Below are 12,590 nucleotides of genomic sequence, written 5' to 3'. Positions count from 1 at the left end.
GCTGTGGTATACAGATGAAATCTACTCACTTATTTCTTTAATTAATGGTTTTAAATGTATACGAATGAATACATAACTAAACCATCTGCTGATTTCTAAATGTAATAATGATGAATATATCGCAGTGATGATAAATATTTATGAAGACATGAGCTTATACAGTCATGTTCAAAAGTTTGGCATCTTTTTTTTTTTTTTGAAGAAATTTATATTTTTATTTAGCAAGGATGCATTAAATTGATCAAATATGACACTAAAGATATCTATAATGTTACAAATGATTTATATTTCAAATAAATGCTGTTCATTTCAACTTTATATTTATCAAAGAATCCTGAAAAAAACATGGTTTCCACAAAAATAAAAAATAACTTTTTTAAATAATGAAAAAATTTATATTTAGCAGCAAATCAGCATTTTAGTATGATTTCTGAAGGACCATGTCACACAGAAGACTGGAGTAATGATGCTGAAAATTCAGCTTTAGCGTCACAAAAATAAATAACATTTCACATGTCACAATATATTTACATAGAAAATTGTTATTTTCAATTGTAGTAATATTTTACAATGTTACTATTTTCACTGTATTTTTGATCAAATAAATGCAGCCTTGCTGAACATAAGAGACTTTTAAAACTCATTTAAACTCCAAACTTTTGAAAACAAATGATTTATATTTCAAATAAATGCTGTTCATTTCAACTTTATATTTATCAAAGAATCCTGAAAAAAACATGGTTTCCACAAAAATAAAAAATAACTTTTTTAAATAATGAAAAAATTTATATTTAGCAGCAAATCAGCATTTTAGTATGATTTCTGAAGGACCATGTGACACAGAAGACTGGAGTAATGATGCTGAAAATTCAGCTTTAGCGTCACAAAAATAAATTACATTTCACATGTCACAATATATTTACATAGAAAATTGTTATTTTCAATTGTAGTAATATTTTACAATGTTACTATTTTCACTGTATTTTTGATCAAATAAATGCAGCCTTGCTGAACATAAGAGACTTTTAAAACTCATTTAAACTCCAAACTTTTGAAATGTAATGTATGTTTAGTTGCATTATTATTTACATTTATCATCGTTTTTTTGGGTCATGGGCCATGAGTTACTTTATAAAGTATAGGTGAGGAGCTGGAACATGAATCTTCAGCTTCTGCTGCTGTGTTTCTCAGCTGTCCGTGTTTGTTTCTTGTGCACCAAGACTCACTTGAGCTGCATCTTAGCACACAGCCAAGATCAAAACTCCAGTCATACAATGTAAATAGAAAGCAGCACTGAACATGTGGCTCTGTCTTGCATTGCATGTTTGTCCTGAAGACAAGTGCAGGAGAGTGTAACCACATGAAGAGTGTGTGTGAGAAAATGTATGTTAGCCATGGGCCACGCTGAGTAATGATGCTTTTGTTAGCTCGCTAAGACAGGCCATTTCCTTTTCTCACTATTTATAACCTGAGAGGAAGTGTATTCAGTCAGCAGCTCCAGTATGGTAATTATGTGCACAGCTGCCAGCAGCTTATCTGCATCTCCTTGATCTGTATCAACACGTGAAGTTAGCATGCTAGTTTTCACTTAAAAACAACAATGACAGTTTCCTGTTGGGATACTATTTACAGAAACACTAAATCTTTACAATAAACTGGCTGAAATTAGATATATCTATGATAATATTTAATAATTAATTTTTAATTGCAATGTTCTTAGCTGGAGGCTTAACTAAAACTAAAACCATTAAAAAAAACAGCTTCTGTTACTTGAAATAAAATAAACATTAACTGAAACTAAATAAAATGTAAAAAACGTCAACTTTGACATTTTATTTCATTATTTTAAGTACTAATACAATTAAAACTAAATAAACTAAAACTATTGAAAATAAAAAATACCAAATACTACATAGAAAAACAAAAATTAATAAAAAACAGCAAAATTAATAAAACTAAATTAAAGTAAAAATAGATACATAAAAATAAAATCAAAATATCAATATTTAATATAAAAACTATAATATATATCAGTGCAACTAAAACAAAATTTATTGTAATATTTATTGTACTCCAGCACTATAGGGTGCCTTGCATATGAATGTTTAAAGGGGTGGTTGACTGCTTTTTTTCTAGGCTTGATTGTGTTTATGGTGTGCAGTCTAACATTTAAAAAAAATTTATTCTACACCGCTCTGTCTTTTCTTATGAACTCTCTGATGATTTCCTGCTTTTATGAAGCCTCTCCCTTAGAAATACGCGATGGGCTCAGATTGGTCAGCTGGCCCAGTGTGTTGTGATTGGCTAAACTGCCTCTAGTGCGCGTCTAAATGTCCCACCTCAGCAGCATGCGCTCTGGTTGTATTGTAAACAATGGTGTCGTCAATATTGCTTATCAATTTGAGCCCGAATGAGATGCAGAGGATATAAGTGAAGAGGATCGCGCAGAACCTGTGCAAGCACGACTCTTACAGGACGTTGCAGAATGGTATGTTTTTTTGATTGTTGTTGTCTCATACTTTTAGATACGCTGTTATTTAAGTAAGTTATTTAAGTTATTTAAGCAGTAAGAAGTGTTTGCCAGCAAGTATTTCTGGCTACCACAGCAACCGGGTGTGCATCCATGTTTAACGCTTCTCGTAGCTATGTGAAAAATATCTGTCTGTTTATACACATAAAGTGTATAAGTGGAACACACATGATTTGAATGAGAGAAAGAGAGATTCAGAGCAGAGCGTGTGCAGAGCAGGGGATGCGAGGAACAGGATTAAGAAGCGCAGCATGGCCTTGCCCCCTTTGTTGCATGTTCCAGGGGGCGGGTTTATGTAAATTTCAGGGTTTGTGATGTCACCAACCCGGGAAGAAGCTTATTGTAGTCCCTACCAGCTGCAACTGTAGGCATTAAACTGTCATAATTTTAAAAGACAATATCAATGCATTGAACTTTCAGCGTCGTAACTTTGCAGATATTGTTTATGCTCAAACAGCAACATTACACACTAACCAAAGTTAAAAAAGTGAAATCACAATCAACCACCCCTTTAAACGTTTTGACTAATTAACACCCAGAGAAATCAGACGCTAACTGCTCTGCCACCTGAATGTCAACAACAGCCGGCCTGCCATCAGCTGTGCTGAAAATCCTTTGGGTTTGGCTTGGTTGCTATGCTAAAGCTTCAGATCAGTACAGCTTCAGGGTAACAGTTATAAAGATTAACAACTTAGCAGTGACAGCAGATGTCTAATAATAATAGTGTTCCCTTTGAGTGTGGAAGAAAATAGTAACATATCAGAGCTGTGCTGCACTAAAAGCTTTAGAAGTTTTTGCACAAGCAATGCACTGCAAAAAAAAAAACAACAACAAAAAAACATTCTTGCCCAATATTATTGTTTTACAGTACAATGTACAGTAAATATATCTTGAGTTAAGAATATTCAGATATTTATACTGGAAAACAAGACAAAAATACCAGTTAATAAAATCATCTGTGCAGTGCGTCAGTGGCATGTCATCAGATGCTAATTCACCAAATCAGCGAAGTTAAGTGTTTTTCTCCCATAATATTTTACTCTTATTGTGTTTCCACAATCTCTGCTTCACCTACCACAAGGTTTCCAATGACCATGACCATCATGAAGACTATCAGGCACATGCTCGCTCCCACCACCTCCATGCAGTCCCACATGGTCTCGATCCACTCTCCACACAAGATCCGAAAGACGATGAGGAAAGAGTGGAAGAAGTCGTTCATGTGCCAGCGGGGCAGCTCGCAGTCCTCAGAAATCTTACAAACGCAGTCCTTGTAGCTCTTGCCAAAAAGCTGCATGCCCACCACGGCAAAGATGAAGACGATGATGGCCAGGACAAGCGTTAGGTTCCCCAGGGCACCTACTGAGTTGCCGATGATCTTGATCAGCATGCTAAGGGTGGGCCAAGATTTAGCCAGTTTAAAGACACGTAGCTACTTCCAGCACATCCGTCAGAGAGGGGCACAAACACACATACCGTGAGAGACACAATAGCATACAAAGTTAAACCACATACCATTTTTATACTAGGGTGAGGTATTTCTTAAATTCATACATTTTCCAGAAAACATAAATCACACAAACCATGAAATAAAAAAAAGGTATTGAGGGGTTGAGATTCAGACTTACCAAACGGAAGGACCTGAGAACGGACAATCCTTGAACATTGGCCAGTCCCAACTCTACCAGGCTGAGTGTGACAATGATACTGTCAAAAATGTTCCAGCCCACCTGGAAGTAGTAGTAGGGGTCCATAGCAATGAGCTTGAACACCATTTCAGCTGTGAAGATTCCTGTAAATACCTTGAAGAATAAGATTTAATGTGATGTGAGATACTACTAATAACTTGAATTAATGGCAGTCAATTAAAACCGTTTAATCAGCTTTGCTGTTATTTACAATTACAGTTACTTTTTCCTGATGACAATGCACTTAAATTACTAATAAAATAAGAAAGCTTTTGTGTTCTGCTGTTCAGGGATATATGCTATCTAAGGCAAGCCCAGAAAGGGGAAAAAGCAATAAGGCCACTTGTTACAGTTAATGCATTAACGAACAAGAAATAACAATGAGCAGCAGCAAATTAGTTTTCATTTGATACAGTATTTAGAAATCTTTGTTAACATTAGTTCATTAATATGCAACAGTTTATTGTTAGTTCATGTTAGCTCAGGTCCATGAAAAAATATTTGATTTTAATAATGTATTAGTGAATGTTGAAATTAACATTAACTGTTAATACTGTACTTGCTTTAGAAGTATTTTCATATTAATGTTAATAAATGGAACCTAGAGTTTTCATTTGATACAGTATTAATAAATCTTTGTTAGCATTAGTTAATTTAACGTTAGTTCATGTTAGCTCAGGTCAATGAAAAACTATTAACAGAAAACTTTTGATTTTCTAATGTATTAGTGAATGTTGAAATTAACATTAACTGTTAATACTGTACTTGCTTTAGAAGTATTTTAATGTTAATAAATGGAACCTTATTGTAAAGTGTTACCAAAATACACATATGCAACCTATTACAATATTGTTTCTGACACAGTGCTTCACATTGAAGGTTCCATTCTGATTTATGCTGGTAGTCGACAACATTTGAAGTGGATCAAAACCTTTCATCAAAGTTGCCCTAAAACCAAAATGTGTTTTTGTCTTAGGACAACTTTGATGAACCTTTTTGATCCACTTCCAATTATATATATAATAGCAAGTTATGTCTTGAAAAACATGTGCTTGTGTCCCTCCCTATCAGTCATCTTAAGTAGCTACAACAGGGCCATGCTGGTTAACCAGCACTTAAAAAAAAGAAAACAATGAGATCGGCAGTGTATATATATGCATAGAGTTTAAACAAGGTAAATCCTCAAGATTAAAAATTTTACAGTTATTTGACAATAATACATAAGTATTGAGACTAATACTAACCAAATTTCCCACTGAGAGAACATGTTCGAAATCCGGACTCATGGGGTAGTGCTCCATGGCCATGAAAAGTGTGTTGAGCACAATGCAGATGGTGATACCTAAATCCACAAATGGGTCCATCACTACTAAATGAACCCACTTCTTAAATATGATCCAGGGAGTGCAGCAGTCCCATTTAAAGAAAATATCAGCGAACTTATACCAGCCAGGGGGACAAGGCCTCTGAGCATCTTCCAACTCTAGGGAGACAAAGAGAGATTGAAAAAACTATTTGAACAGTTTCCATTTAGGGTAAGCAGTGAATGAACACCAGCAGAGTGACAGCAACAAGTTCTGCCAGTCTAAAGTCAACCCATGGCTCTGAAATAGTCCAAAGATTAACACCACTCAGATGAAGTTAACAGGTTTTTCTCCACACACAATGTGTCTGACCTTTGCTTAGGATAAATCTCTATCTTCAGATGCTCTCAGGCTGTTCTGTCAGACCATGGTACAATAATCTATAAATAAATAAACTTCAGGGACATAAAAATCGCCAGTCTAAGCCCAGTGCATTTACATTCCTGCTATTGGGACTTCACAAGAAATAGTTGAGGGTTTTCAGCATGTCTTTGAACATGTCATGGTTATAAATGTACTGAATTTGAACTTTTATGTGCCAAACAATTTTGGTGTCTAAAATCTTGAAGTCCTGACATTCTGAAACATCTGGAGAAGCATAATAAATGGAAAAACTCGACATGCTCCTCAGTAACAAAGCTACTTAATAAGGTATTTAAATGAATATCCTTTTATTTTGCAGTTAATCGACCCTCAAGGAGTTTCTTCAAGCTAGTACCCTCCATAGTTGCAGTGAGCACACTGATAGCACTAGCTGTTCTCTTGGAGAGTTTGGGCTGGTCCAGGTACTGCATGCTGTTTTTGGAGCTCATGGATTTGTGGTCTTCTTCAGCTGATAACTGGAGGATAAATGAAGCAGTACAGATGTCATCACAATGGCAAAACATACTAGTACTAGTAATACTATCTGGAGTGAAGCAATTGTGATTTTATAGTTTGTAATTTCTAAATGACTAGAAAAGAGACTTCTATTTACCATTCAGTTATTACAATAAGTTCATACTGAATCTAGACATACACTAGTAGGTATGCATCAAACTCATACTCTGTAGTATGCGTCAAAAGGTCATTATAATCATGAGACCATCAACATTCTGTCAAGTGTGTTGAAACTTTTGACAGGCTATGTATAAAAAAGCACTAATCAGAGGTGTAAAAAGTACTGAAAAATTGTACTTCCTTTAAAGTACAGATACTATGTCAAAAAACTCTACAAGTACCTACCCCAAAAATTTGAGTGAAAGTAAAAATATACACATTTAAATGTTATACAGTATTTGAAAAATAATGTGTTTTTTGAACATTAAAGCATGTCGACATATTCTGTTACACCAAATACACAAAATAATGATCTTTAAAAAAGCATCATATGACCCCTTTAAAATATTTGAAAAATTATGAACTTTGTAAAAACAAACTGTCAGAATATACTTTCTCATTGTTCTGAATATACAGTATAAAACTATAAAACTCTATTTTTATGGAAAAGCTATATCCTGAAAACAGTTACCTGAACATTTTCAGGAGATGATTTTACAGTGATTTAACAATATAGTGATTTTTAGATTAATAATTAAGAGTAATCATGAACCGTGTTCACACTTAACTCAAGTTCATCCATAAAAATAAAATTTTTATTTTTAAATAACTGAATCATATGACATGTATTTTGTACATTTAAGTCTAAATGAAACTGTTACAGAGTAAAAAGTATAATTTTTATCTTGTAAATGTAACTGAATAAAAGTACAAATATTTGGTTTTAACTAGGGCTGCCCCCTAATAGTCAACTAACCGTTAGTCGACCAGAAGAGGCCTGGTCGACCAAAATTGTATTATTCGCTTAGTCGCAGAAAAAAAACATTGGCGAAGTCACGCAGATCGTTAACGGCTGGTCTTTGTGGTAATACAGTACATCGGGCAGGATATCCAAATGCTCGCCTATCATTCATCAACCTCAAATAGGACTTATCATCTGAAATATGTAAGTAGCAGCAACTTTACATGGCCGCTCAATCTAATGTTAACCTAGAAAAATGTGCGCTATTCAATTGTGTGGAAGCGGAATAGTGCTCACTGCAGGACAGATGGAGGCGCCGGTGTGCTCACTTGCTCTTAAAATACTTCTTCATTTTTGCTCATACAGATAAAAGTACATGGCCGCTCAATCTAATGTTAACCTAGAAAAATGTGCGCTATTCAATTGTGTGGAAGCGGAATAGTGCTCACTGCAGGACAGATGGAGGCGCCGGAGTGCTCACTTGCTCTTAAAATACTTCTTAATTTTTGCTCATACAGATAAAAGTAACACATCTTTCAAATCTGTAAAGACTCTTCGTTTATTTGTGTGCACTCACAATAACAACAAAACATGGCGTTTTTGTAAAATAATGAAAGCAACAGGATGCGCTTTCTGCCATCTCGGTCTCTGTGAACTTGTATATAGCCCGTGTATAGCCAACGTGCCTTACAGATATGAAAACATAGGCTATCTATAGAGAGCAAAATGTCTATTTTCAAATAAACCAGTTCAAATGGAAGACAAATATTCTCAGATTATGTAATAATGTAATAATAAATTATGTAATCCGTTCGAAACATGCATACAGGCGCATCCACTGCAGAGATGACGAGTCAGTGTCGCCGACTTCATCTCTTAAAGCAAAAACAGAGAAAGCACTAGTTTATCAATGAATTATTAAAATGTTAATGCAGCCTCCTTACTGTTTTTATCTGACAAATCATTACTTCTGCCGGTGCGCTGTGGAAAGCTTTATGCGTGCGCTTGAGTGCTTATTAGGCAATGTAGGCAATTAAAGGCACATTATTATGATTTAAATGGTTTATTAATAAACGTGCGATTAGTCGACTAATGCTTCAAATGAACAACTACTAGTTGACAGAAAAATCTTTAGTCGGGGGCAACCCTAGTTTTAACAGAACCGAAGTAAAGTACAGATTCCCAACAATATAGTAGAGAAGTACTCTAACTCAAATTCTTTAAACCTCTGACTCTAAAAATAATGTTAAAATACTCCTGATGTCAAAATTACATTACCTCTTTGTTAGAAGAGGCTCTGTTGACAATGAGGCGAGGCACTAATCGCCCGTTACAGTCCTTTATAACATCATCACCGCCAAGACTGTGCAGGGAACCTGTCCTGTTTGACCCTCTACTTTGAGTCGCCTGGCTGGCTAAAGATGCTTTACTGCCTGCCTGTAATTTAAATAAACCACTATATATCAACATATAAGTGTAACGTATAAATGTAAATCAATTAATAGTAAGTGTTTTGGGGTTTTGATATGCATTACATTGTCAAAATGATTGCATTGTGAATCTGAGGTAGCACTAGTCTTTAAATAATTTAACCGTATTTTAAAGTGAAATCATATGGTAGTCACCTGACCTCTTGCTCTTGGTTCCTGAGTTGCTCAAGTAATCTTTGAAACTCCTCTTCTTTCTCACGAGCTTCAGCCAAGTTGGCTTCGTTCTGCTCATCGTATGCCATAGCAACCACAGCCAAAATCAGGTTGATGAGGTAGAAAGAGCCCAGGAATATGATCACCACAAAGAAGATCATGTAGGTCTTCCCAGCGGCACGAAGGGTCTAAACAAGATGGAAATGGAATTTAATTTGCGTGTACTATTCCAACAAATAAACAGACATAAAAACGACAAGTTAACAGACCAACTGGAAGAGATTCTCCCAATAGTCCTGAGTCATGAGTCTGAAGAGGGCGAGAAATGCCCAACCAAAGTTGTCATAGCTGGTGTAGCCATAGTTCGGGTTTCGTCCAGCCTTCATACATGTGTAACTTTCTGGGCACCTCCTTTTAAAACAACAGACAAAAAATGTCATTAATCTTTATCTTTTCATACATAAGTCTTTGTTGCTTTTATGGTGTATTACAATTACATTTTGATATGCATTACATTGTCAAAATGATTGCATTGTGAATCTGAGGTAGCACTAGTCTTTAAATAATTTAACCGTATTTTAAAGTGAAATCATATGGTAGTCACCTGACCTCTTGCTCTTGGTTCCTGAGTTGCTCAAGTAATCTTTGAAACTCCTCTTCTTTCTCACGAGCTTCAGCCAAGTTGGCTTCGTTCTGCTCATCGTATGCCATAGCAACCACAGCCAAAATCAGGTTGATGAGGTAGAAAGAGCCCAGGAATATGATCACCACAAAGAAGATCATGTAGGTCTTCCCAGCGGCACGAAGGGTCTAAACAAGATGGAAATGGAATTTAATTTGCGTGTACTATTCCAACAAATAAACAGACATAAAAACGACAAGTTAACAGACCAACTGGAAGAGATTCTCCCAATAGTCCTGAGTCATGAGTCTGAAGAGGGCAATGAATGCCCAACCAAAGTTGTCATAGCTGGTGTAGCCATAGTTCGGGTTTCGTCCAGCCTTCATACATGTGTAACTTTCTGGGCACCTCCTTTTAAAACAACAGACAAAAAATGTATATTAATCTTTATCTTTTCATACATAAATCTTTGTTGCTTTTATGGTGTATTACAATTACATAGCTATTGGAAATAACTGAAGGCCCCTGATATTATAGACAGCCTATATTAAATTACAAGCATTTTTTTATTACTGAACGTAAACCAACTTACCCAGCATCAGAGCTGTTACCACATATCAAAGCATCTAAACTTCCTTCCAGAAAGTATTGGTTTTCTGCAGAGTATAACAAGTATAATAAGAAAGTTTATAGCAGGCAATATATTAATCATTCTATGATTTTTTTTTTCCCAAAGTGACTTGCCAAAAATTTTTTTAAATCACATGCATTAATACCTTTGTGTCTAATATTTAAAATTCAATACCAATGCCAATACCATTCTAACATTTTTCACCTTTACAAAATACTGTAATTATTATCTTGCAATTACAAGTAGTACTTGTTGTTTTAACTATGTGATGACATAATTGAGTAAAAAATTTGAAATATTTAATAACCTTGACCTGACTTCACCTTCATTGCCTATGTATGCTTTGAAATCGAAAGTATCTGTGACGTTGAGGATGGTGTCATTGACCATGGTGTAGTTGTAGTCATCAAAGATGGTGCTGTTGGGAATGGGCCAACGGATGCACTTGTGGCGTAGATTTCCCATGAACAGCTGCAGGCCAATGAGGGCAAATACAGCCAGTGCAAAAACAGTCAAAATCATAACATCTACCATCTTCTTGACAGACTGAATCAAAGCCCCAACGATGGTTTTCAAACCTGAGCAGAAAGTACAAGGTGAAACCTTTTTGAAATTATTTTTTTTTAAATATGGAGAGTGGAAAATACGCAATAGAGAAACAAATCCTTTTTTGTATACAGTAAAAAAAAATACAACGCAAAGGTGTCATTATTAAATTATAGAAATAAACATTTGTATACAAAGACATACAAGAAAACAAAAACATAATTGAAAACATTTGCTTTTGTGGTTTTCCTTTTTGTGTGACTTTAAAGAACTGTTGCATTACATACAATTTTTAACACAATTATTACATACCAGGAATAACTGTGATTGTTTTGAGAGCTCGAAGCACACGAAATGTCCTCAGTGCTGACACATTACCAAGGTCTACAAACTCTGTTATGTACCTGGAAACAATCAAACCACAAATCAATTTGTGAAATAGGCAGAACAGATCAGCTAATGTAAAATATGCTTGGAATACAGAAAACAATTAGTTCCATTTAATTGTAATTATATAGAAAATAAGGATCAGCAAAGTCTTCAGCTTCTGAGATTTTGTGTTCCATGGTATAAAAAAAATTGCACTGGTTCACAATTACAAAATTTCAATTTTTAAAGTCCTCTAGTAATTTTTTTGGTTAGCTGTTCCTGGCTGTGGAAAAAGATTGGTTTTAATGTATGTTATATATAGATCCGTCGACCACTGGCCAAATGGCAGCATTAGCTGACAGTCATTGAGAAGGTTATACAGAAAACAATTAGTCCCATTTAATTGTAATTATATAGAAAATAAGGATCAGCAAAGTCTTCAGCTTCTGAGATTTTGTGTTCCATGGTATAAAAAAAATTGCACTGGTTCACAATTACAAAATTTCAATTTTTAAAGTCCTCTAGTAATTTTTTTGGTTAGCTGTTCCTGGCTGTGGAAAAAGATTGGTTTTAATGTATGTTATATAAAGATCCGTCGACCACTGGCCAAATGGCAGCATTAGCTGACAGTCATCGAGAAGGTGCCTGAATGATACTAAGCATGCAGGGTGTCATAATCACCAGCTGGAGTGCCCATGAACTCCATTAGAGGGCACTTCAGTCCGGCCTCTTGCTATTGTTCTCTGGACTCCATTTCCCATGTCTTCCTTGCCCCTCATGTGATCTTGTCATGTGCTACCCTTGTCTGTGTGTTATGTTCTGATTGGTTCCTTGGTTGCATGTGTCATGTTCTGATTTGTTCCTTGGTTGCATGTGTCTTGTTCTCATTGGTTGGTTTTGTCATGTGTTGTCCTTGTCTAGTATAAGAGTTGCTCACACACGCTCCAATTTTGCTGATTATTGTTAGCTTGTAGCATGTTCTTAGTTTCTGTGTTTTCCCGTGTTTTCCTAGTTCCTAGTTTTCTGGCCTTGCCTTTGTGTTTCTTAATCCTTGGACTGTTTATCTGTTTTATAATCTTTGCTTCCTGCCCTTCCACTTTACATTTTGGATTACCCTTTTGGATTACCCTTTTGGATTACCTTGTTTGCTATTGTACTGCTGGTGTTTGACCTTAACCTTAAAGGAATAGTTCACCCAAAAAATTTCTCAAAATGTAGTCACCATCAGGTGACCTAACATGTAGAAGAGTTTGTTTCTTCACAGGAACAGATTTGCTCATCAGTGGATTACTCTGCAGTGAATGGGTGCTATCAGAACGAGAGTCCAAACAGCTGATAAAAACATTACAATACTCCACAAGTAAGCCACATGATTCCAGTCCATCAATTAACGTCTTGCAAAGCAAAAAGCTGCATG

General features: G+C 35.4%; 1 protein-coding gene across 1 annotated transcript in view; it reads right to left on the bottom strand.

Annotated features, from left to right (window-relative positions):
- The window catches only part of LOC107732174 (sodium channel protein type 4 subunit alpha A-like), a 39,662-nt gene that overhangs the window by 15,337 nt on the left and 11,735 nt on the right, over positions 1-12,590 (bottom strand). The window contains 10 exon segments of the mRNA XM_016543450.1: positions 3,606-3,962; positions 4,159-4,332; positions 5,463-5,701; positions 6,301-6,421; positions 8,641-8,799; positions 8,993-9,193; positions 9,275-9,416; positions 10,220-10,283; positions 10,582-10,836; positions 11,117-11,208. Coding sequence (XP_016398936.1) covers positions 3,606-3,962; positions 4,159-4,332; positions 5,463-5,701; positions 6,301-6,421; positions 8,641-8,799; positions 8,993-9,193; positions 9,275-9,416; positions 10,220-10,283; positions 10,582-10,836; positions 11,117-11,208 — 1,804 coding nt within the window.

This window comes from Sinocyclocheilus rhinocerous, unplaced genomic scaffold (assembly GCF_001515625.1).
Source record: "Sinocyclocheilus rhinocerous isolate Xijiao unplaced genomic scaffold, SAMN03320098_v1.1 scaffold1541, whole genome shotgun sequence".
NCBI classification, from domain to species: domain Eukaryota; kingdom Metazoa; phylum Chordata; class Actinopteri; order Cypriniformes; family Cyprinidae; genus Sinocyclocheilus; species Sinocyclocheilus rhinocerous.
Note: the sequence above shows the minus strand (reverse complement) of the source record. Positions and strands in the feature narration are given on the sequence as shown.